The sequence below is a fragment of the Brachypodium distachyon genome, chromosome 2 (assembly GCF_000005505.3).
Source record: "Brachypodium distachyon strain Bd21 chromosome 2, Brachypodium_distachyon_v3.0, whole genome shotgun sequence".
Taxonomy (NCBI): domain Eukaryota; kingdom Viridiplantae; phylum Streptophyta; class Magnoliopsida; order Poales; family Poaceae; genus Brachypodium; species Brachypodium distachyon.
Genome location: NC_016132.3, coordinates 5,309,986 through 5,335,312, shown reverse-complemented (window position 1 = coordinate 5,335,312; position 25,327 = coordinate 5,309,986). Strand labels below are relative to the sequence as shown.

Sequence of the window (25,327 nt, the reverse complement as noted above, 5' to 3'; positions counted from 1 at the left end):
GACGGCGCAGGGGATTGGCACGGTGCCGTGGACTAATGGCCGTCTGGCACCAATCGTTCGGCGCTGGAGGTTGAGCCACCGGCTCCCACGTACTCGTTTGATTCTCCAAATCTGCAGTCGGAACACGCCACTGCCCAGATCATCCCAGATCAATAAATTGATCTTCGTTTCGAGACAGCAACTCGACCATTTTCAAATGGTTCCCCAACAAAACTGACACTAAACAAAACATAGAAGAGGACAGCTCACTGAGACAAAATTTCAGGACTGTTAAGTGTTAACGCCAGATAGCGACGCCAAGCACGCAAGAAGAAAATAGGCTGTTCGCGACATTGCACATTTGCACGTCTGCACATAAATCACAAGGCGGACCAACATACTCCATCCCAAACAAATGAAACATTTGCACATTTACCGTGTTGTCCAGTGTATATTTGGCTTTTGGCAACTGTTGTCCAGTATATTTGCTCTTCAGCACTCGTTGTTCATGCCAACAACACTTGGCTCTCGGCAGCAAATTATGGCTCGAGTTGATAAACAGTCCTGATGGTTACTGTACAGAGCACAGACTGCACAACTTTGAAACGTTTCTGCGTATGTTGCCTCATGAAGCAGCAACTTGGCAAAGCAGCATTCCTTCCAGCTAGCCTAAGCATTCAAGAAAAGAAGTATTATTGCAGCATCGATTGTTGTATGAACTGTGTTTGGCAGCAAAACTTATTGCAACTTTTTGTATCACGGCCTGCCGTACCAATTCACTGGCATGCATCGAACTGAAAAGTGGCATCAAAACAAACTGGATTTGTGTTCATCCTGATACCAGAAGCTTTAATTGAAGGGCTCCTTTGATTCAAAGGATTTTCATAGGGATTTTGGAGGATTTGAATCCTTAGGATTTTTTCCTATATGAGTTGTTTGATTTGTAGGATTGAATCCCATGGGAAATTTTCCTAAGGATTTCATCGCACTACATTTCATAGGAATTTTTCCATTCACTCCAACCTCTTTTTCAAATTCCTTTGTTTTTCCTGTGCTCAATCAAACAAACATTGGTCTAACCACAATCCTGTAGGTTTCGAATGGCCATGACATTGCAATCCTACGGTTTTCCTATTCCTGTATTTTTCCTATCCTGCAAATCAAAGAGGCCCTAAAGGGAAATATTGCTCAGTAATTAAGATCTCCGAAGATGACATGTGGCCTCATGCCCTGCGATCCTTACATTTGATGTTATTTCTCTAATTCATACCTCTTTGCAACGGCATTCAACTAACGATTTCTACTTTAAAGGACACCAGATGCATGTCACATAAGAATGAAGTCAACAAATGAAACTTGAGCAAAAAGACTCGAGAATCAAGGCTATATTGATTTTTACTTTTAAGAAAACGGTACTGCTAGCATGTGGCATGTTTTGGAATGCACATACATAAAAGATAGAAGGTATAAAGGCCTTCTTGTCCCTGACATTTGGGTACGTATATTTTAAAACTACAAAGTTTTCAAGAGCACTATTATGGGGATGCAAGTGGGTTGACCCATCGACTCATTTCATTTAACTGGTGGTTCACTATCCACTAATTGCCTAATTGCTTGTTCCATTTGTGCTCATAGCACTTGTATTAGTTGGGAAGCAAAACATTTAGGATGGGTTGGTGGGTACTGGGTACCCACCCAACTTGCATCCTAATTATGGGTTGTAGACCATAAAAAACTCCAACGTTGGTTTAAAACAAACAATGTGCGCCTCTAGGCCCCCTACACAGGAGAAAGTGGATCCCGTTATCAACTGTCCAGGTATCAACTGTTAGACACTAGCACTTAGTATGGATTAGACAGTTATTTTTCTAACAAAAGGACTTCTTTTCGACTGTTTCTGTGTGGACCATTTCCCCCTTTTTTCCCCTACAAACATTCCAAGTTCAGGAAGAATTATGTAAGAAGCAAGCAAGTGCTAATTCCGGTAATCCGCAACATCTTCATTTTATGTAGCCATCTATCCTCATTTGAGCTGAATCTGGTAATGCACACATCAGATGAAACAAGTTTCTTGTCTTTTCAAACTAGACACAAAATAATAAGTGTTTATGTATGTCTAATTGAAAAGGTCCAATAATAAGTCAATTATAAAAGAAATAAATCTGTTTCTCAAAAGACAGGTGACATTATTCTAAATAAGTTTAGTAAGTGGATGTAAGCAAATAATGTTTGTTGGCATCAAAATAAACAAAGAAAAAGGTTCCAGTGTGCTAGAATACCATGTAGTACCTACCAAGTCTCCCATGCACTCATCAGGTGAGACATAGCCATTCAACTTGCATTCTCTTTCTCCATCTCAACAACACAAGCTAGCCTATCATGTACCTGTGAAGTATATACAATAGTTTAGATACACCAAAACACATGGATAAACATCAAATAGTATCTCACCTCTGAAAGTTTACTTGCAGCTTCATGTTTAAAATTCTCATCGTACCTGAAGAACATCAACAATGACATTTCATACATATAGACATGTCATATTTCTAGAATCGCAGTACAAGTAAGAGTTGAGTCAAAGCTTACCATTCTCGCGGTATACCAGCTTCATCACGAGATGGATAGTTAAATGGACCCTTCATTACAACGCCATGCTCCTTTATTAAGTCTGCGACGTTAAAGAAAAAATCCATGAATCAGCGCAACTTTGTATACTTGCATTTAATGGATTATATATCAGCAACCTAACCTCTAAAAGTAGCACCCGGGACACGACCCATCATTTGGCATACTTTCAGAAACCAAAATAAACCTACAGATACATGTGCAAGCTCTTCCTCTGCTACTTTTGCCACAATGTCTGCAGATCTATGATCCGCAAAGCCAAGTAACTTTTGCACTAGCCTTGGTCCGGCATCAAGGCCTCTAGCTTCCTATTAAGGTTCTTATCATCAACATATTGTCAATTGTAAAAAATCAAAGTTCTTCAATAAAAACCAGCATCTAAAAAGATCTGGAACCTCCTGGTTCAAACCAACGAGGTCATAATCAATGCATTTTGGATATTATCACACAGAAGGAAGATGATGTAGCACCTGTACTAATGGTATCACTGCCATCCGTGCAGAAACATCAGTTGAGGATTTTGCACACTCCCTCCACAGAAGATTGTGAACAGGCATATCGCCATACCTGTCCACAAAAACTATTAAAGTTCACAACAATCTGACATAGCTTACAAAGAAAACTATCAACCGCAAATGTATGACCACAGGCAGTATCATAAGTGAATAGTGGTTCCACAGCTGTTTGACTCACCTGAACCCAAGTTCTGCAAGCCGTTGCGAATACCACCGAAAATGTCGGCTCTCATCATCAGCCACGCGTGCAAAATCCGCGAAGAAGCCATCTCCCAGGGTGTCCTGGAGTGGCGAGAACCGCACTACAGTATCCCAAGCAAGATCGATGGCATTGAGCTCGACGTGCGCCAGGTTGTGGAGCATGTACGCGTTCAGCGGCACCCCCATCGCCTTGTGCGTGGTGATCTCCTTCTGCGTCACCTGCAGCAGCACGAGAAGCACCCCAAACTGCTCGATCAAATGCCTCAACGAAAAGAGCAGCACCCACCCAACCTGCTCGATCAAATGCCTCAACGGAACGAGCGACGACTAGGTGGATGAGCATTTACCACGAGGGGCTTGTCCGGCCTGGCGGGGTGGTCGGGGGCCCGAGCCAGGCCAACGGGGAGCCCGCCCGTCGCCCACTGGGAGAAGGCGGCGTGGGTGAGCTGCGCCTTGGCGAGGGGGTCGGCGGTGGACAGCACGAGGGCGCCCATCTCGGCCAAGGACGAGCCGTTGCCGGCGGCGGCGCAGGCTTCTGGCGGGCCCGTGTCGTCCGTGTCCGGGGCGCAGGGGCCGTGCGGGCCCCACGAGCGGAGGTCGCTGGGAGAAGCCCGGCGCCAGGCGTGGAGCCCCGGCCACGGTAGCGGCGAGGCAGCGGAGGCCCCGGTGGCGAGGATGCGGCGGGGCGTGGAGCCATGCGGCAGCAGCAGCAGCGGCAGCGCGGGTAGACGCCGGAGCGGGTGCATTTGGCCGGTGGAGCGGAGCCGTTCGGTTTCGAGCTTGGGGGTGTGGGTGAGAGGTTTACGGCTGGGATAATGAAATTTCAGATTCTGTTTCACCACGTAGTCGAATGTATAACCAGCCTTACGGCCAGGCCGTCAACGGCGACCGATAAGAGGTACAATATGAGTCAAACTCAGAACCGTGGGAGAAGAAGGCAGACTACAGAGCAGGATTCATGAGAAGAGGAAGGAAGGAGGGACCTCTAGATTGCCTTGTTTGGTTGGACCATCCATCATTCAGGTAAATGTTTCAGCTCAAACACATTTGAAGAGATCTTACTAGAACAATAAGAGCATCAGGAAATATGAATTGTTCGTGCTAATCCAACACAACATAAATTACAGACTGGCTAATTCCCAAAACAAAGTAAAAGAAATTACCGAACTATAACAATTTTACAAGCTTACAACAGGGTGACGTCTCCAGGTTCCTGGTCTTGGCCTTCCCCGATTTGCAGGTTCCTTCTATCCAGTGTTAAGTAACTTCCAGCCCAATGACTAGGTAATACAGCACTCTACAGTAAGTACAACACTGCAAATAATGGTACAGACACATGAAATGCATGTGCAATCTCCGGATCCACTACGAGACTAAACGGACCAAACAGAACAACAAGGACAACAGCATTCGTTAGGCTTCCCTACATGATCAAAAATTTACAGGATGACAACACTGAATCTTGGCGACAATATCATGCCAGAATCTTTGGTGAACTTACGAGTCATGATCTTTCCTGTCTGACGTTAAGACCTGCAGAGAAAGGAAATTCAAGATGTAAGGTCATCATTTTGGATCATAAGATACTGGTCATAGTTAGTTAGTTGCTTTAGTATGTGATAACAAATCATCCTATCGTCTGCTACTAAAGGCTGGATGCATATTAGAAGTAACGGATGGGATAGCATCCATGTTTGTCGTGTTCGTGCCAAGACATATGTCACTCGATTTTATTTTTTTGAGGAAACACCGTACAAACAAATACGCTCACAAACACGCACGTACACTCACCCCTATGAACGCACACACGTTTACCCTACCCCTATGTTACTCGATTTAAATGCTCTGCTTAGATGTATTTCTGAACATTAATCTCAGGATAGCAGCTGAAATCTAAGAAGGAATGGAAAATTGAATGCAAATTGCCAAGCATATTTGTTGTCAGATGAATGCATGACAACCATGTCATGATATTTGACACAAAAAATCTGAAAGCAGACTTTCAGGGATCCTTTTGAGTAGCTCGAATATGTCATGCCACAATTTGAAAAGCTCAGTTTTCAGATGGCAGCCTGTGAAATTTTAAATGTTCTGTACATGTGTTTGGTTACAACCTAATATGTTTGGACTGAAATGCTTGTGTGTTGGCCTAAAATAGGATAATGAAAACTAGCTACCTCGAACAGCCACAGCGCAATCCAGAAATAAGGTCTAAGCCTTTCATTAGTGAAATAGCAGTACATAATTTCCAGCCAATAAAAGCACACCAGCAGAAGTTTACGAATGAATACTCAGATATGGCTTGAAAACAGTGTACCATGGCACATGTGTGTTTTCCACCAGATGAAGTAGCCAGAGATTAAACAGTTGTGCTTAGTTCTGATGTGCAACGTATGTATGATGCATGCAACATCTCGATAAAATGATTATCCTAATGCATATGCTCTTGAGCTAGTCGAAGATAGAAACGAACATAACAAAAAGAATGAAGTAACCCTACAAGCTCAATAAATGAATAAGATAGTAACAGAAAATGTTCATCATTTTCTATACAAAATAATTTGGTTAACTTCTTAAAAGTTTCCTCACGAAACAAGTAACAATTAAACCGCAGTAGACCAGTAGGAATATTCAATAGCACACTTTGTGTTGCACTTATGGCAGTGATTAGTGAGACTGCAGACTGAATATCACAGCATATTTCTCCCAGCTGCTACTGGGGCCAAACATCGCTACTCATTGCGATAGCTGAATTCACACAATTTAGTTTAGTAAAAGTTTTCATGTAAACTTATTCTCAAACGTTCTACAACAGAACTGCACAACTTTTCCACCTCAAATGCAAAACTATCTGCCACCGGCAAACGATACCAGCAACCTATGGGCTGGACAAACATGGCCGTCTATAGACCGCTCATGAGAATAGGAAGGAAAGACCACATACTTATGGCTACTGCAAAGGGAGCTCCAGCTCCAATGGTCTCGCATAAGAAAAAAATTGATATTGCAAAAAAATCACATATGTAAACAGTGTCACTCGGGGTGGATCTGCACCATTTTTGTAGAAAAATACTACTATCTGTACAAATCCGGAACCACTACAATTTGGTTTTTTCGTGCAAGCCACAATTTTGAAACATTTATCCACGAGATTTTGTAATACCATAATAGGTTATTCCCTGATATACACGTGGAATGTTTTCAGGAAAAAATTAAGCTTTAAAATACACTTATTTGAATTTTCGATATAGAGAGCACAATTGTTCGGGAGTACAAAGTCCTCACTTCACATAGTAAGCGAAATAGCTAAATCAATGAGCTCAATCCCTCCCAGTATTCAAACAGTGTACCTGGGCTTTTGAAGATATTTTGTAGTAGTTTGAGAGTTTGGCACGAGCTAAAATTGAAACTGTATAACCATTCTAATATATGTGCATGATTTGGACAAACCCATTCCACAAAACAATATTGATACTGAAAACCAAATTACACAAAAATATGCAGCATAAAAAAGAGTGCAATATTTGTCACAGGTCATTTTCAAACATGTTGAATTGGCATATCAAAAAGAAGTTCCATAGCAGTAGATTACAACAAAACTAAATGAAAAATTATTTGAAACTCAAGATTGAATATAAATATATATTTAAATCATGCCATGTATTTGACATATGACAGCCCAATATGGCAGAAGGCAAGCCATTCACACCAGATATCCCCGTTTTAGGATATACTATCTCCCTCCGTCCAACAAAAGATGTCTCAAGTTTGTCAAAATTTGGATGTATCTAGACATGACTTAGTGTATAGATGCATTCAAATTTAGTCAAAGTTGAGACATCCTTTGTTGGACGGAGGAAGTACCTTTTTTTCACAAAGGTTGGCGTATTTGGTTTTGTTAAGACAAGGCTTTGACCAAAAATTACTTTATTAATATGTGCCTTTTAAAACATGAAATTTATATCAATATATTCGTCTTCAAAAGTTTTTGCTGATAATTGTGGTTTCCTATCATATAAATTACATATTCATAAAATTATTGTTGATAAAGTCTTAACGAAACCAAATACGCCAACCTTTGTGAAAAGGAGGGAGTATGTAAAAAGGCAAGTGGTTCAGACCAAATATCCACCTTTTCAGACTGTTAACAAAGAAAGAAAGCAGGGTAAACTCCTCCCACCTTTTACAAAAATATCCAGGAGATGCCTCTATTATTCTAAAAGGCCTATTCTTTAACTATATACTGGGAAATTTTATTATGGATGCTTTTAAGATCACAGTACTAGAGGTCTTCCCAGCTTTAAATCATTTGCCTCATTGTAATGCAGACCCACAATACATCAACTCAATCTGCAGATAACTTCATTCAGAGATCAGCGGATTATGAATATTACTTCCGGTCTTACTCTACTAGCCTGTAAGGTAAATTAGATTCATGTGGTTCTAGTCAAACAACACAACCAAGAAAAAAGGTGCCCTCTAGCATACCTTTTGCCTAACATATAGTTTGTACAAACAATATTAGCACAACATTGATGCTTTTGCATGATGACTGCCAATTTCTAGCAACGCTGATGTCAGATAGATAGAACCGTAGTTGCCGGATTCGCGGTTCGCTAGATTTGTAATTAGCAATTCGCCAGTTCCCATGAATCGAGTTCAATACGGGGAATACATCTCCAATTCGCGAACTCGTCGGCCAATTTGTGATTTCAATGACTTTGATTCGTACATCCGATAACGCTATTCTAGAAATATATTTTTATTGGCTTCATATATTAACATAATAATGTTTTTTTGCCTTAGTAGATGCTTCGTGTACAGAAAAGCTTTTAGTGATCACTTAATAGATGGCACGTTACTGGTCTAATTAATGCTAACAAATACTCCCTCCGTTCCATAATTCTTGTCGAAATATTACATGTATCTAGACGCTTTTTAGGAATGGATTCATATATTTTGGGCAAATTTGACAATAATTATGGAACAGAGGTAGTACTAAAATCTGGATTAGATATAAATGGAGGCACAATTCCCACCAAAACTTGATGATCCACATGTCATGAGAGTAGAGCACAATCCAACAAAAAACCAACCGTCTCCTCACCAGTAAAAAAATCTCCAAAGAGCCACAGCTTGGCGCCGACTATACAGTTCCTCCTCTCCAGAGATGTTGCGCTTGCGCCTCCATTTGTGGGCGTGGCGAGCTAGGAAATCTTAATCGCCTCCTCAGCGCTCGTCCTACCGGCGACGGCGCCGCTCCGACCCGCCTCCAGCATCCCTGGCAGCAACGAGCAAGCCCTCGGTTTGAGGGAAAAGGGCCGCAGTTATTGCCGGCGCTGCCTTGGCTTGGCCAGTAGGATTCGTTCCGTGCATCCGCCTCTGCTCACAGGCTCCCTTCAGTTCAGGTTAGCCATCGAGTCCGTTTTTCTGGTTCGACTTGAGTTCGACGAATCGGGATGCAATTCCGGATCGAACTGGACGAGTTCATACTCCGAACTAGTTCGCCCGAACTAGATTGGAATTCGACGCCTCTCCTAGCGAATCCGGTAAACCATGGATAGAACATCAAACTATCTAAGGCCATAAGGTCACCAAATTCTAGATCTTACTTCTTTGAGAGATATAAAGCATAAAACATAATATTTGTTGTACTATTGGTTAAGCCTAGTAAGAACACAGTAGGTAGATGTATTCTGCCTTGCACAAGTTAGCTGCAGGCTTATGAGTAACTTAGCATCCGCTGGATATCAGGAAGAAATGCAAGTCGCTAAAAGAAAAAATAAATAAATCTAAGCAACTTGGAGAAACATGGATTTTCTCATTATTATTTGTGGATTGGGTATGTCTCCATAAATTTAAAGAACATAATAAACCGATTAAGTTATTGGGAACGAAATGTGAGAGAACGTTTTCCTGCTAAAGCAATATAAAATATACCTGGCCTATAGATGTTACGATTTGGGTGACTGTGCAGCATCTGATCCATCCGCTGATGAACTATCGGTATCTGTATCTGCACATGCTTCTGAAGGTAAATTCCATGTGTTGTGCATATGCTTCTGAACAAAACTATAAAGAATACTGTAGAAGGTATTATGCTTGTTATACATTTCTGTGAAGAAAGAGAACGCTTACCACTGGAGGAAGACCCTGATCCGCTGCTAGAGCTTCCAGAACTACTTGATCTACCTGCATTCTCTCCCTTCTGGTCTTCCAAATGAGCCGGTGATGATGAACCCACATACCTCCCATTGTCATCTGCAATTGAGAAAGCTTAGATGTTACACTTACACTGAATAAAAGTAACAAATAAGTAACCATAACATTTATAGTAATAGCTAACACATTTATTATTCTCTCAGAGGTAACAATAGTAGTTACAAACTTGTTCTAAAGGTGCGCATTTAGCCTTACCTGGTGCAATTTCCTTAGGTGGTTCAACATCAACCATAGGTAGTTCAACATCAACTGGTTCTGGATTCTGTAACCGCAGGACTAGTAAGTATATGAGCCACATTGCCTAATAATTAACACATAGACTTACTGTGTTGAACTGTATAAAAAGCTTACCGTCTCTTGTACTGTGAGCATCTGCTCCTGCTCTGACTCATCCTGCCTTCTATGCTCTATTTTCTCCATATCTGGATCATGCTCGGACTCATCCTGCCGTACCACAGGAAGCTCTGCCTTCCGCTTATTCTTGGTCATACTTTTTTTGTAGTTTGTCACAAACCTATCCAGTTCCCACAATGTCTCAACATCAAAGCTATCTATGTCAACCTCAATCTCATCATCATGCTGATTGAGTGACGAGTTCCTCTTCTTTATAATCTGCACGACATTGTCAAGCTTCTCGGGAGGCAAGTCCTGCAGGTCGTTGCTAAGCTTTTGCTTCTCCCAAAAGGTCATCTCCCTCTTGTTAGGCTCCCTTGCCTTGGGCTTCTTTAAAACTGGGGGTCTGCCAGTGCCCGGGTGCGGCTTTGGCGTAGCCTCCAGTCCTGCAGCATGTGCCGTGGAGTCAGACCTCTCTAACACTCTTCCATTGTCTATCTCCCTCGGCTTCTTAGGCGCTGCTGACGACGGTGTCGGTGGCTGTGGTGACAGCTGTGCTATCTCAGCTTCGATGTCTGGCCACTTCTCCTCAAACATATTCAGAAGCTGCTCGGCCATGAAGTACACATCCTGCCCCTTGGGGTTGTACTTCATGGCGTTTTGAAAAGTTAGGCGGACTTCAGTTGCGAACTCCCGCGGTGACTTGTAGTGCCCCTCGGCCAGCCGCGACTTGACGGTGCCGAGGTCCATGGGCTTGGTGATGATGGTGTGGTAGTCATGCAGACCCAGCGCGCTGGCATCGACCGGCACGTTGAACACCCAGCCGTGCTTGTGCTTCATCAGCCTGGTCAACAGCAGGCCGCAGCTCTTGAACACGGGGGCGTAGAGCTTCCGCCGCGCCTCCGCGGAGCCGGACGGGTTCGGGGGGGCCTTCTTGGACTTGTGCTTGGAGGAGGGCGGTTGCGGGGGGAGCGGCGTGGATGGGTCAGTGGCGGAGAGCGCGGAGGAGGGGGCGGGAGCGGGGAGGGAGCTTAGGCGCTTGGAGACGGCGCGCACCTGGGCGAGCTCGGCGGAGAGGCGGCGGCGGAGTTCCCGTCGTGTGGCCAGCGACGAGGAGAGCGAGAAGGTGACGGTGGGGATCACCGGACCATTGCGAGCATCGGAGGAGCGGGCGCCGGGGGCCTTGGAGGATTTGGGGTGAGATTTGCGGGAGTAAGGCTTGCCGGACGGCGACGGCGGGCCGGAGGTCATTTGCGCCGGGTCAACGGTGGTCGCGAATCGGAGACGGCGGCGGATCGGGGGCAGCGATTTGGGGATTTCGCGGAGGACCAAGGCGAGATGGGGAACAAAGCCAAGGGGTTCGGTGAGGGGCTTGGGGTGGGAGGTCCCCCGAGGTGGTGGGGGCAGCTGCCTGCCACTCTGGGAAGGAGGTCGGGGTTTTTTTTTTTTCCTTCTAGTCCAAACAGGGAGAGCTTCTTCTTTTTCGGAGCTCTTTTAACTTCTTTCTTGTCTCCTTTCCGTTACTGGTAAGAATTTTGTTAATCATCTGCCTGCTTACACAGTTACACTCCTACGAATATGACGTTACACTCCTACGCATATGACGAGTGTGGATTTTCTGCATAGCACTCCTACGCATATGCACAATTTGTTGAAATTTTGCGTTAGGCCCAAAACTCAATCTGAAATTAATTCCTAAAAAATCTCAAAAACCCATTCATTAAGTGGGATGAGGAAGTGGAATTTAGGGGGAGTTGGACCAATATATAAGGTATGTTGGTTCTCACTTCTTCAGCAAGTGAGCAAGGGAAATCCCCACGCGCGCTCTTCCTCCTCCTCCGCTCGCCTCGTCACGACGCGCGCCGCGTTTCGTGCCGTGCTTATCTTTTTGACAGTCGGAATCCGTTGCGGACGCGTAACAAATCCCGATAATTACGGAGTCGGTTTTGGTTTCCTAAACCATCTCGTTGTTCGCCGCCAACTGCTACTCCACCCCGTCGACTGCGTGCACAGATCGCCGGGAGAGCAGGCCTCCGGAACCCCGACCTTCGAGATCCTGCCCGGGAGACGGTCGATAAGATTTTTGGGGAGCGTTCTCACGCGACTGCTCGCTTCTTCACGTCTCTGTTTCGTTGGCATCTTCATCATCAATGGCCAACGACCTCGGAGATCCCGCGGCTCAGGCTGCCGCTCTAGCTCAGCAGCAGCAGGCTGCATAACTCCAAGCCCAGGCAACTGCTGCTGCACAGGCGCAAGCGCAGGCACTGGCCGCTGCTCAGGAGGTAGTCAAGGCTGCAGCTGCTGCCGGCGTGAACATCGACGCTACCGGACTCGTCACCGACCTCAACAAACAAACACAAGAAAAGAGCACAGCACCGTACGTAATCTGCTCTTTCTTGTTGATTTTGATTAGTAGTTCTATTATTCATGCCGTGAAATTAGATGAGTTTTATTGCTGTGCGTTGCTATTTAATTTGTCTAGTTTGCATGATATAATGTGCTACATGTTTTACACACTGTTTTTCTGGATTAAATATTCATCGAAATTACCTAATTATTCGTCACAATTTGTTCATAATTGTGATCATTTGTGCACTGTGTAAAACAAGTAATGTTACTTATGATGCTACTGTTTTGCTTCTTTACTTCACATGTATATTCCATCGTGTAAGCGTATGTCTTATGTAATTGTCATAACCTAGTGGGAACGAATTTCAGGCCCTAGGCTTAAAAAATCTCATCGTCTGTCCCACGCCAAAGCACATGTCTAACGACAGCGTTGTTCTCATGTGGGCCGCGATGCCACTATATATGGGTGAGACATGAGATTCAGGGTTCTTTTAGACCTGTGTGAGAAGGTCTTCTTCTTTCGACGATGAACTGTGGCTAAAAGTTCGATGTGCCAAGCTTGTGTGCAAGCGAAGCAGCCTCGCAAGCCTCACAAGGCTGCTGAGGAGAGGAACCTAGCACCGTTAGAGTTCATACATTCTGATCTTTGTGAGATGAACGGTATATTAACCAAAGGTGGAAAACGTTACTTTATGACTTTCATTGATGATGCAACTAGATTCTGTTATGTGTATTTATTAAAATCAAAGGATGAAGCATTGCATTATTTTAAGATCTATAAAGCTGAAGTCGAGAACCAACTTGAGAAGAAAATTAAACGTTTGCGGTCTGACCGCGGTGGAGAATATTTCTCCAGTGAGTTTAATTCATTTTGTGAGGAACATGGCATAGTCCATCAGAGGACGCCTCCCTATTCGCCCCAGTCAAACGGGGTTGCTGAGAGGAAAAACCGCACACTGACTGACGTGGTCAACGCCATGTTAGACACTGTTGGTTTATCCAAGGCATGGTGGGGGGAGGCGCTATTGACTTCGTGTCATGTCCTAAATCGTGTTCCCACAAAAGATAAAGAAGTCACCCCATACGAGCTATGGGAAAAGAAGAGACTCACACTTTCTAACTTGCGGACTTGGGGTTGTTTGGCGAAAGTCAATGTGCCAATCACCAAGAAACGTAAGTTTGGACTAAAAACCGTTGATTGTGTCTTTCTTGGCTACGCACTTCGAAGTGTTGGCTATAAATTCTTGGTTGTAAATTCTGGAGTCTCTGACATGAGCGTCGGTACAATTATGGAGTCCAGGGATGCTACATTTTTTGAGGACATATTTCCCATGAGAGATATGCATAGCACATCTAGAGAGGATCATGATGTACCTACTGAACCCGTCAGTTCAGAGGAACATCAGGATCATGGTGTAGCTCCTGAACCCGCCATCCCAGTGGAAAATCTTGAACAAACACGTGATGAGATTCCTGAGTAGTATGACAATGAAGCCCCTATTAGGGGTAAGCGACAAAGGATTATTAAATCCTTTGGTGATGATTTCATTGTGTACCTTGTGGATGACACCCCTAAAATCATTGATGAGGCCTTTGCATCTCCGGATGCAGACTATTGGAAGGAAGCCATTCATAGCGAGATGGATTCTATCATGGCTAATGGTACGTGGGAGGTCGTTGACCGTCCGTACGGATGCAAACCTGTAGGATGCAAGTGGATATTCAAGAAAAAGTTTAGGCCTGATGATACTATTGAGAAGTACAAGGCGCGACTTGTGGCCAAGGGTTTTACCCAGAAAGAAGGTGAAGATTTCTTTGACACTTACTCATCTGTAGCTCGATTGACCACAATCAGAGTATTACTATCACTGGCTGCCTCATATGGTCTGATCGTCCATCAAATGGACGTTAAGACAGCTTTCCTTAACGGAGAGTTGGACGAGGAAATTTACATGAACCAGCCAGATGGATTTGTAATAAAGGGTCATGAAGGCAAAGTGTGTAAGTTATTAAAGTCTATATATGGCCTGAAACAAGCTCCTAAGTAATGGCATGAGAAGTTTGACAAAACTTTAACATCTGCCAGCTTTGTTGTAAACGAAGCTGACAAATGTGTATACTACCGCCATGGTGGGGGTGAGGGAGTTATACTTTGTTTGTATGTCGATGACATACTAATAGTTGGGACTAACCTCAAAGTGATTGAAAAGGTTAAGACTTTCTTGTCGAAGTGCTTTGACATGAAAGACCTTGGTGTAGCTGATGTTATTCTGAACATCAAGCTCGTGAGAGGCGATAATGGTGAGATCACTTTGTTGCAATTTCACTATGTGGAGAAGATCTTGAGTCGTTTCGGCTATGCTAATTGTAAACGTTCTCCAACTCCTTATGATCCAAGCGTTCTGCTTCGAAAGAATCACAAAATTGGAAGAGACCAACTGAGATATTCTCAGATTATTGGTTCACTCATGTATTTGGCTAGGGCAACTAGACCTGATATCTCTTTTGCTGTGAGCAAACTGAGTAGGTTCAATAAGAATCCGGGAGATGATCATTGGAGTGCACTCGAGAGGGTCATGCGCTATCTAAAGGGCACAATGGGCTATGGTATACACTGATGATCATTGATTAAATATTCATCGAAATTACCTAATTACTCGTCACAATTTGTTCATAATTGTGATCATTTGTGCACTGTGTAAAACAAGTAATGTTACCTATGAGGCTATTGTTTTGCTTCTTTACTTCACATGTATATTCCATCGTGTAAGCGTATGCCTTATGTAATTGTCATAACCCATTGGGAACGAATTTCAGGCTGTAGGCTTAAAAAATCTCATCGTCTGTCCCACGCCAAAGCATATGTCTAACGACAGCATTGTTCTCATGTGGGCTGCGATGCCACTGTATATGGGTGAGACATGAGATTCAGGATTCTTTTAGACCTGTGTGAAAAGGTCTTCTTCTTTCGACGATGCTCGGAGGTTTCTTGGCCCCGGGCCTAGTTTTTTTAACTAAGTGTCACATAAAAGTACATCACGTTGATAAGGAAGATAACTACTAAAAGAAAAGATAATTTTCATGTTAGAATCCTATTACTGTATTAATGATTGTAATGACTTTGGTTCAAAAAAGACCAGAACAACGACCTTCTTATTACACAAAGTTAATAATAGATCGATCACGTTGGAAAGTAATACTCGTATTCTTTGTGTTAGGTACTCCCTATATTTCACGAGTAGAGAATTCCCTCCCTACAATTATATTTATGCATCAATTTTTTTCTATTAAAAGATCCCAGTTGTGGGAGCAATATTTTTCACCCAACATCTATACTCTAGGATAAATGTCATGTAATGTTAATCAAAATATATCATATAAAAGAGCCGTTGAAAGAATAAAAATGTTTGTATCACTTACAAAACTCAAGACATTCCTTACTTGTTTCTCAAAATGAATAGAAATATTTTTTTCATTGAAAGAGAATTTATATGAGAATTAAAATGTTTCAGCACAATTCATAACATCGTTTACTTACATATCGCACCTCATTGTTACTTTCAAACGTGGATTGGTATATTTAATACATTATACATATTTGGAAATGCATATTGTTGTTGTTCTCGACAACAATTAGAGTAAGGGGTGCCAAAACTCGGTGGCACAAGTACGAGTATAAAAGTAGGGCGTGTACGCCGGCCTTATAGCGAAGGTCGTCGTACACTTGGACAAGTTGACACGTCGATATTTTTTGAATAGGTTCGGTCGACCCTACGGGTGCGACTTAGTCCTATGTTAGGAGAGGCTTCGAGGGGGTCGTTAGCCAAAGCGTTCGGGTCGATCGAGACTCGCCGAATAACTTAGCGAGAGGTCGAAAGGGGCCGCCTCGTACTTGGGCCGAACGAGGCTTCCCAAGTAGCGAGGTGGAGATACCCTTAAGATTCTAACCCGATTCCCTCTCCTTCGGGCTCGGGCCGAACAAAGCTTCCCAAGATCCCGAAACTAGAGCTCCTCTCAAAGAAACTCTAGCCCTCTCCCCTTAACTTTATTCAAGTGAGAGTGAGTGGTACATGCCCCCATGGGGGTATTTATAGGCTAGGAGTCCATGACAAAAGACCATGGCTACCCTTGGGGGAGAGAGAAAAGTGGGGGTAAAATGGTAAAAATAGCTTCATGGTCCATAACTTTTGTGTGCACCATGTGGGAAAAGTGGGGCTTGGTCCATGGTCCATCATGGACTAAGGGCCCCCTCCTCACACCTTTCTTGCCCCGTACTCTAACTCATTTGACCCTTTGACCATGGCATGAGAGGCTTGACTTGTTAACTTGTCTTCCTTTGCCACGTAGGATTGACCGTGCCACGTGGGCGTCTTGACTCGTGCTTGAGAAATGTTGATCCAGTCGTCGCCACGTAGGATTTACGGTCCTGCCCATATAACAGTTTTATTTTACTACAACACATATTGTTTCATCAACAGTTTTTTGAGGCAAACTGGTTGGAATACAGAACCAGAATGTCTCTTTTTTTCAGATGTAACTCGCACACATGTATGTCATTTTCTCCTCTATCCAACCAACAAATGACACACTGGTGGGGTTCTTGGCCTGCCGTACACCCTTTGCAGAATCCACATAAGTACAATTGATAGTTTACCTTTGAGGATCTAATGGTATTCCTTTAAGGTTTATCTATCAGAAATTCAGTAAGTCACACCATCTACAAAGGCGTGACCGTAGGACACCTATGTGTATCAAAATTTATTCATCCTACCACATAGGCTCTATAAATAACAAAATCCTAAAAGTCTATCATATTGTCTTCTTCTACGTGTTTGCGTTTGGCATCTTGGCGACAACCGAAATCCAATTCAAAATACACTCTATCGTGTGAGTTATTTTAGCATGCTAGTAAAGTCCTATAGAGTGTATTTGGGTCATAGTTATTTGGGTCCTATCGACAGATGAAGAGGTCAAAGGTGCATCCTCAATTTTCAAAAGAATTTTTAAAATCAACCTCTCAAAAAATTTAGCCTAACCTCGCAGGAATGATATATGTAAATATGGGGGGATAGAAAATTGGTTACGGAATCTGACGGTTTTTCTTCTTTTTTTTCGCGTTACAATGGGAATATGTGATGGGCGTAACTGCACAAAGCGAGTTGAAGCTACTCAAGATGCTCTGGTATCCGCCCAGCCATCGTGCCAACAACCTCAAGGACTACGGTGGTCCTACGAAGAGATCGCAAGCAAACGGCGGGCGGCCGGAACACGCTCCGACGCTCCTCGGTTGTACCACTACCCGACGATCCGCCCCTCGCGGCGAGCTCACCTGCACCTAGGATTCTTCCTCGTCCACGCGCCCACCTAACCAGCAGACGACGACAAGTAATCTAACCACTTGGCCTTTTTAATACGTCTACCACGGAAGTGAGCTCCTCGTGAAGTCGCGATCGCCGAGGTTACCAGTACTAGACCGTAGCCAGTCCTCCGCTCCAGTCAGTCGCCGATCCGTGATCCGTAATTCCGTATCGTGGGGAAGAGGAGAGAGCGAGGCGGAGAAGATGCGCCCGCGGCTGGTGCTCTTCGGCGACTCCATCACCGAGCAGTCCTTCTCCCCCGGCGGTTGGGGCGCCGCCCTCGCCGAACACTTCGCCCGCCAGGTAAATCCGCAACCGTCCCCCTCTCCGAGATTCTACGCCGCCGCCGCCGCTAGCTGCTGTGGCCTGTGTGTTGTCTGTAGGCCTGACATCGGAATTTATTTTATTTTCGCTTGCGGCGCGGTGCTGATTAGGCGGATGTGGTGCTGCGCGGGCTCAGCGGGTACAACACGCGGTGGGCGCTGAAGGTGCTGGATAGAGCCATGGAGGGGGCGGCCGCCGGGGCCGCGGACCCGGCGGCCGTCACTGTGTTCTTCGGCGCCAACGACGCCAACCTGCCCGACCAGCCGCAGGCGCACCAGCACGTGCCGCTCGAGGAGTACCAGGCCAACCTCCGCGCGATCTGCGCCCACTTCAAGGTTGCGGCCCAGCTAAGCCATACTGTATCATGGAACAGGGAATGCTAAAAACCTTCTTGCTTCTATAATTATGTGGTTTGGTTTTGCAGAATCAATGGCCTTCAGCTGCTGTCATACTTATCACGCCTCCACCGATCTACGAACCGGCGAGGATCCTGTAAAGAATCTCCCCCCTCAGCCCCTCACCTTGCAGATCTCTACTTGTACTTCGCTTTTTGATGTACTGCTAGTGGTCAACGGTCAACCTAACAGGACCCGCTAGGTGTCTTTATGCTGATCCCACCGTATCGTGTTTTCTTTTCTTTGGGAACAGTCCATTCTTGTTGCAGTTGTTAACACTATATCCAACATCCTCTATACATCTCTTGTGTTCCTGAAAATTGTAGTGAGGATAATGAACATAACAGGGGAACAACTAGAAAATTGCTAATGAGTTTGGACAGTCAATTATGCCATCCAAAACTGATAATCTCAGTCACAATGTTAAGAAATTAGACTGAATTTACTAAATGTATCCAAGACGCGCTTGGTATTTTGACCTATAGACATTTTTTCCCCTGAGTCCGTGCAGTTCCATATATGGTCCCTTTATTTTAATTAAAAAGTATCCGCACTTCAACACTCTGTGAGTGCAATTCTGGGCTCTACATATATCCAGTTATCCACTTGCCACTTGGTGGCTCGTGATCTGGCCTGAAGACATCTTTCAAACGAATATTAGAACTTAATACCTTTTGTTAAAGCACATTCGCTTGCAAACCAGAATCATTGTCCTCTCTTTCCATGCAGAGACATTTATGGAGACAATGCCCCTTCAAGACAGCCTGAAAGAACCAATGAAGCTGCTGGCACTTATGCACAGGCATGCATAGCTGTTGCTAAAGAACTGGATCATCCAGTTATCGACATCTGGACAAAGATGCAGCAATTCCCTGATTGGCAAACATCTGCATTATGGTATGAATCTTTTTCTCACTTTTGGAAAATAAATAAATTATACCTATCTTTTTTAAGTGTTCATATACCTAACATCGACTCTAGAAAGGTTTAATAAGCACAAGTGATCGTTCAATCTACCAGCTGCCTACTTCCAAATTATGTGAATGGCCTGATCAAATGAAATCGGCATTGTACTTTTGTTGAATCTTTAATTAAACTGTGTAAACTCTTGGACTGATTGTTACTCAGAAATTACTTCACATCTGCTAATTAGAAAAATACGAATCAAGTGAGGATCATTGCTAAATTTTGGTCATGTGCACCTCACTCTGGGATTTAAAAATATCCGGAACTTGAGTTTGAATTTAACCGTGCAGAAACTGCTTGATAATCATCCAGAAAGCCCGAACTGGTCGGTGTCCAGTTTTATGTCCAGTTCATGCTTTCAGAACCCTGTCTGAGACAACCCAGACGAAAGGCTTGATATAGATTTTCAGCTATATGTTTCCTTCTTACTTTACGAGGAACTATTGTGCCAGCACCAGCACAATAGTTCAAAGTCAAACACCACCAGTTAAAACTACCAAAAGAAAAGCTGGTTCTCTGATAGTATAATTATTAGTGACACAGTCATCTGAATCCAATGGATCTATAGTGCTTTGAACTTTGTGTGATGCTGTTCTCGGTGACGTTTGTTACGAGGACAATGAAACAACTGACCATCCAATATTAGAATCAGTATATAATTTGCATCCTGTGTCACCCATCTCACTGTAAGAACAATGATGACATCAATATAACTTCAGATTCCACACAATAGATCATGACTCTGTTTTCAAACTCCTGCTTAGTCATATAAAACTGAACTGGCATCTACAACAAGTACTACTATTTACTACCTCTTGTTTCTCTAATGGAAACTGGAGAAGATTTTTTTTCTCCCTTCCCAAATATAAAATTCTGAAGTAGATGTTCTCAGATAATATATGAATCGAAGGAGTTATGTGCATCTTTGAATGATCTGCTTTGCTGTAACCATTAGTCAATGGGCTTAGAACAGACTCTGAAAAGAACTGCAGAGAAACTTTTAAAAATCTAATTCACTCAATTGTCCATGTCCTGGTCTTCATCCAGTGATTTGATAACCACTCAGACATTTTTTCGAAAAGGAGGGAAACCCCGCGGGCTCTACATCGATCGATGCACACAGCCAACAGATCAGACAATTGGCCAGTACGTTAGTAGAATATTTTATTGTCTCCGCTCTTCATGCCTTGGTGTTTTGTAAATAGAGGTTGTGATTATATTTTGCCAGTGCATCGCACCATATCATGATCTGGTGTGAAACTGTAGTCATTATGAAGCACGACGTATCTTCCGGACCATAAGCAGAGAATAACCTTATTCTGTCATGCAGTGACGGACTGCATTTCACCCCGTTCGGGAACAAGATTTTGTTCGACGAGGTACTGAAGACACTGGGAAGTATCGGTTTCAGCCAGCACAGCCTCCCGTCGGATCTTCCTCTCTTCCATGAAATTGACCCCAAGGACCCATTGAAAGCCTTTGAAATATGAAGAAGGTAAACCTGCATGGTTTGATTCCCAGAATGAATGCTATGCTTGCTTTGATCGACTGATGTACTGTGACAACTGGGACACCGTATGGCAATGTTGTTTGCCATCATGTACTAGACTTGTTCTGAAGACATGCCTTGTGTTTCATGTAATGTTGACAGGTGAAAAAGAGTGGAATAAATGGCCATTTTGTGCCCTTCTCCGGTACGTTTTGTAAGGTTGCAGGCTGTTCTGCAAAATTTGGCCTGTGATGCTACTGATTGCATTTTTTTTTTCTTGAGCGCATGCTACTGATTGAAGGACTGCTGCGGATGTTTCGGCTTACAGAAATGTAAACTACTCCTGAAGTTTGGGGCTGCCCGGTGCCTCTGGGCTTCTGGGCCTTCTCAGTGAAGGCCCAGCAAGTTACAGAACTAGGCCTAGCGCAACAGGTCCATTCCTCTTGTTTGCTTTTGCGGCCCTTCCGAATACATGGATTTCTCACGATCAGGCTTGGGATAATTCGGGAACCAGCATCCACATAGCCAGCTCGTCGCCTCAGGACTGAGGACTCCACGATGCGCTTCACCTCACCGGGAAACAACAAATTCGGACACCAAAAAGATGAGAATCGAGGGGATGTAGCGGGTGGAAGGAACACAGACGGCGAGACGTGCATAGCTGCCGCGAGGGAAAAGAACAACTGGGCGCGCGGTGTCGTTGCTCGTGGTTAGTACGCAGCAGGCAGCAGCAGCAGCTGTCAGCTGCGCGCCTGGCTGGCCGCACGGCGCGCAAAGCCACGCACACACACCCCGAACCAAAGGCCAGATGGATCCATGCGCGGACGGAGGCAACAGGCTACGATGAGAAAAACGCCTAGGGAACGGGACCCTCTACCCCCGTATGGGCTACCGATCCCTACGAGTCTACAGGTTGCTTAGATTAACCAAACCCAGGCGGTGAATCAATCAGGTAAGGAGTACATACTCCGTATAAAGCGGCAAGGATCTCACCTCAGCTATCAGCTTCTCAGGATGGTAGTACAATTTACATCATCTATTTTCCTGATTATTTTACTTAGCAATTTATAGCATGGGGTTGTTTGTGTGGCTGTGGCTGTGGCTGCGCATGCAATTGCCCCATGGGGAGAAACTACGGCAGTAGTACTCCTAGTAGCAGTTCTTATAATAATCCTGGCTTATTTTCTCTGCGTACGGTGTTACCGATTCCCCTGTGATGGTGGTGCTGAGGCTGAGTGCTGCAGTCCGCGTGTCGAGTGTCGTGGAAAGAGGGGACTTATCCCCAGCATCTGATTTGCTGCGCATCTGGGGAAGAAGCGGGGCGTGCTGTGCTGCCGTTCGTCCGTTTGTTTGTTTAGTCGTCTTCACGCGTTCCTTGCTTAAATCCTTGGCTTACTGTCTCGTGCTGTAAGTACTGAAGCAGGTGGACTGCTGACTCGTGCAAGTACTCGTAACCAATTCATTTCTTGGATGTTGCAGCAGCTGCATGCATGCACTGCTTAATTATCAGCACAGGGCCGAACATTTTTATGGCCGGCTAGACGAGCGAGTACAATGGTACGGAGTAAGAAAAGATGGGATCTGGCACTAGTACATCCCTTTCTTTTTTTACGAAAACAGTGAGTTGCACGGAAGCTTGCTCAATTTCCTTATTCTTTTTTGCATCACATAAAAACTCATGTAACACGCTTTTGCCATCGATACATCCTCCGTTCAAAGGGAAAGAAAAAGGCTTAATAGCCTCTTTGGATTTATGGATTTTCATTTACGGGTTTGCTATATCTAAGTCACCTGATTTTTAGTTAGAGATAAGTCGATTGCTCTCTTTTTGTGATTTAAAATTCACAACGAATGACAGAGAAAGAGTGATGGACATGGCACCTAAGTAGATATTAAGATTCAAACTCCACGAGGAGAACTGGTTGCATGCGCGCCAACCAACAGTAGGCGTCACTAGCGCTACTGTTCGGTTCTCTAGCACCCCATACCGCCATATACGGCTATTCCAGGACACTAGTCACTACACTATTCGAATCAATAATGATCTTGAAGACGAGGAGCTGTAGCCATCGATCTCCTTCATTGGCGCGTCCCTCAAATCATTGGGCCGAGATGCATGCCACCTCACTCGCATCTCGGCGTCCACACCGGCCGACCGCCATGAAAGCGAGACTTGTCTGAAAATTAAAGACTTCGAGGTCTCTCATCATGCGCAACTGTCGCATTGAGATCATATGCCAATCTTTTATAATTAAATCCGGCTTGCACAGCTGCTTTTCCAGGGATTTCTAGACGTTTCTCTCGTAGCACCACCTCTCAAAGCCAATGGAGTGGATCGAGTTGCGCCATAGGCAAGTGCATGCAGCATGCGTACGGTGGAGCCTGGATCGCACGCATCGTATGTATGCGTGCATTGCGTATGCCCGCCCTACGACTACGAGAGCCGGCCGGGCGTATAGCTGGGAGCTAGCCCAACTGTAAAGGACCCAAAAAAGATGTGGCGTGCGCGAAAAAGAGACGGGAGAAAAATTAAAGGACGGATCGCACGACGATCTATTTTGTGCGGCGCATGTGTGTCTAGATCGATATTGATCGCTAATGTAGCCAGGCGTCGACTACTGCCGCTAGGATCGGGCCGGCACCGCACACGCAGACATGCCGGCCAGTCTGCCATCGATGGGCGCCGGCCCGGTCAGAGAGAGTGACTGACAATCGATGATCGTCGCAGCTAGTGCCTGCCTTGCTGCGCCGCGCCAGTGCTACTCTGCTGCGATAGCTGCGGGACGAAAAGGCTCGCTTTCGATCCCCCCACACCACACCAGCATGCATGCATGCAGAGAGCTATACTGGCTGTGCAGCGGCCACCTGTGCTCTGTGTGCTCTGTGCCTGTCCGGCCGGTTGCGGTGACCTGCATGCATGCGAGAACTCCTCCTGCTTTGCTTGTCATCATCAATTCGCTTGCGGCGCAGGCTTTACGTATATAGCTATGCCAGCCTAGCTAACTGGGGCGGTACTGGCTCAAATCCAACTGCGGCTAATAACGGGGCCGATGATCATCGTCGTCGTCGTCTTCTCGCTCTGATTATTACTCCGGCGTTGCTTTCGTTTTCGGATGGAACGTTGCTTCCCATTTTCAGGAGGGAAAGGTCCGTACATGTCTGCCCCAACCACGTACTAGAGCACAACCCTTGCCCGGCCCGGCCCCCAGTGGTCTCCGGCGTCGGCAGCAGGCTTTTTTTTTTCCTGTACCGTGCAGCAGTTATGCAGAAACTATTGGAAAAACACGGCGCATGATTTGGATGGGGGCGAAATCATGCACGTTTTTTAGAAGAAATTAATCTCTAGCTGGTGGCTTTGAAGCTTGCTTTCCTGGTGAAGAAACCAAAATCTTGACCGGTGGTTAGATGATCTGATCAACACATTTGCCTGTGTTTTCTAGGCCACTTTGAGAATACAACTTCATGATTTTTATATAATAACCATGTATTTTAAGTTTCTAACTCATGTTTACATGCACGTTAAATCATTTTTTGACATTTTAAAATCGTATACTTCTTCCATCCAACAAAATATGTCTCAATTTTGACTAAATTTGAATGCATCTACTCCCTCCGTCCCATATTACATATTAAGTGACTTTCTATTACATGTATCTAGACACCTTTTAGACATAGATATATCCATATTTGGGCAAATTTGAGACACTTAATATGTGACGGAGGGAGTATACACTACGTCATGTCTAAATGCATCTAAATTTTGACAAACTTGAGACATCTTTTGTTGGACGCGGAGTATGTTTATTACTTTTTATATTTTGAAATTAACAAAAAAAAGAACTCGGAAGAAAAAAAATCCATGGCCATGACTCGAGTAAATTAACCAACGAGGCAACAATCAGAACTCTCGGCAAATACTCCCTTCTCCGTGCAAGAGTACGATAAACTAAAGCTTTCAGTCAACATCGAACCTCACGCTCTTTGTATAAAAATCGGGCCACGGCTCGCGAAGAGTATACCTAGGCCAGCATGGCACTGTTCATGTGGCCAGTTTTGCATGGGGTTGAAAGCTGCCTTTCTTTAATATGCAACACTAGATATAAAAAATGACATGGGCTTTTCGAATGTCGGCCTCCACTCATTTTATACGGCCATGGTTGTTGCTTTGCAACAAGCACACATTACAAGTAAGCAATCTTGGACGCATATAGTAACACTGTATTTGTGATGAACAATTTGCTACTATACATTTAACACACACAAGATAAATACAGAAAACGAAAAATGTAGTAACACTGCATTTGTCATGAACAATTTGCTACTATACATTTATCACACACAAGATAAATACAGAAAACGAAAAATTATAAGTACTTGTAAAATCATCTGTCGAAAAAACTAAACTATTAAAATTAATTATTACTTCTCGGTCTCTTTGTCCATGGATGTAGGGATGTTCATACACTGTCAAGATTTAATTTTGACCAACATCTGCGAGTCTTGATTATTTGATACCAAACCCGTACCATTTGAAAATGCTTTTAAATATGAATGTAGCATCATTATTTTTTG

General features: G+C 44.3%; 3 protein-coding genes across 5 annotated transcripts; 1 reads left to right on the top strand and 2 right to left on the bottom strand.

Annotated features, from left to right (window-relative positions):
* Positions 1 to 226: 226 nt before the first annotated feature.
* Positions 227 to 4,157, bottom strand: LOC100833563 (uncharacterized protein HI_0077). 3 transcript variants are annotated; one of them, XR_730267.3, is made up of 8 exons: positions 3,668 to 4,157; positions 3,298 to 3,539; positions 3,075 to 3,171; positions 2,729 to 2,912; positions 2,566 to 2,647; positions 2,431 to 2,476; positions 2,259 to 2,364; positions 227 to 648 (listed from the first exon to the last, which is right to left on the bottom strand). XR_730267.3 is itself a non-coding variant. In XM_010232312.3 (8 exons), the coding sequence occupies exons 1-7, from the start codon at positions 4,064 to 4,066 to the stop codon at positions 2,311 to 2,313; spliced, it is 1,104 nt and encodes a 367-aa protein (XP_010230614.1). In that variant the 5' UTR covers positions 4,067 to 4,156; the 3' UTR covers positions 227 to 648; positions 2,269 to 2,310. The 3 variants fall into 3 exon arrangements, 2 of the variants coding, with proteins under 2 accessions (XP_010230614.1, XP_003565515.1); XM_010232312.3 differs by having other exon boundaries at positions 2,269 to 2,364; positions 3,668 to 4,156; XM_003565467.4 differs by having other exon boundaries at positions 2,273 to 2,364; positions 3,668 to 4,154.
* Positions 4,158 to 4,350: 193 nt separating this feature from the next.
* On the bottom strand, positions 4,351 to 11,280 carry LOC100830810 (transcription factor GTE4). The gene is made up of 5 exons (XM_003565460.4): positions 9,894 to 11,280; positions 9,738 to 9,804; positions 9,459 to 9,581; positions 9,261 to 9,336; positions 4,351 to 4,853 (listed from the first exon to the last, which is right to left on the bottom strand). Exons 1-4 carry the CDS (start codon positions 11,124 to 11,126, stop codon positions 9,275 to 9,277), a joined length of 1,485 nt encoding a protein of 494 aa, XP_003565508.1. The 5' UTR covers positions 11,127 to 11,280; the 3' UTR covers positions 4,351 to 4,853; positions 9,261 to 9,274.
* Positions 11,281 to 17,475: 6,195 nt separating this feature from the next.
* Positions 17,476 to 20,973, top strand: LOC100826214 (GDSL esterase/lipase At5g45920). The gene is made up of 5 exons (XM_010232311.3): positions 17,476 to 17,884; positions 18,016 to 18,240; positions 18,330 to 18,397; positions 19,030 to 19,197; positions 20,597 to 20,973. Exons 1-5 carry the CDS (start codon positions 17,786 to 17,788, stop codon positions 20,754 to 20,756), a joined length of 720 nt encoding a protein of 239 aa, XP_010230613.1. The 5' UTR covers positions 17,476 to 17,785; the 3' UTR covers positions 20,757 to 20,973.
* Positions 20,974 to 25,327: the final 4,354 nt, after the last annotated feature.

Excerpts from the sequence above, each read along its gene's own strand:
- LOC100833563 (XM_010232312.3), bottom strand. The coding sequence starts at position 4,066 with ATGCACCCGCTCCGGCGTCTACCCGCGCTGCCGCTGCTGCTGCTGCCG. Across the intron at positions 3,540-3,667 it reads GGCCGGACAAGCCCCTCGTG|GTGACGCAGAAGGAGATCAC; the intron begins GTAAATGCTCAT and ends GTGCTGCTGCAG. Across the intron at positions 2,365-2,430 it reads CTGCAAGTAAACTTTCAGAG|GTACATGATAGGCTAGCTTG; the intron begins GTGAGATACTAT and ends TATACTTCACAG.
- LOC100830810 (XM_003565460.4), bottom strand. The coding sequence starts at position 11,126 with ATGACCTCCGGCCCGCCGTCGCCGTCCGGCAAGCCTTACTCCCGCAAA. Across the intron at positions 9,805-9,893 it reads TGCTCACAGTACAAGAGACG|AATCCAGAACCAGTTGATGT; the intron begins GTAAGCTTTTTA and ends CTGCGGTTACAG. Across the intron at positions 9,337-9,458 it reads ATCAGGGTCTTCCTCCAGTG|ATACAGATACCGATAGTTCA; the intron begins GTAAGCGTTCTC and ends AAGCATGTGCAG.
- LOC100826214 (XM_010232311.3), top strand. The coding sequence starts at position 17,786 with ATGCGCCCGCGGCTGGTGCTCTTCGGCGACTCCATCACCGAGCAGTCC. Across the intron at positions 18,398-19,029 it reads TACGAACCGGCGAGGATCCT|AGACATTTATGGAGACAATG; the intron begins GTAAAGAATCTC and ends CTTTCCATGCAG. Across the intron at positions 19,198-20,596 it reads TGGCAAACATCTGCATTATG|TGACGGACTGCATTTCACCC; the intron begins GTATGAATCTTT and ends TCTGTCATGCAG.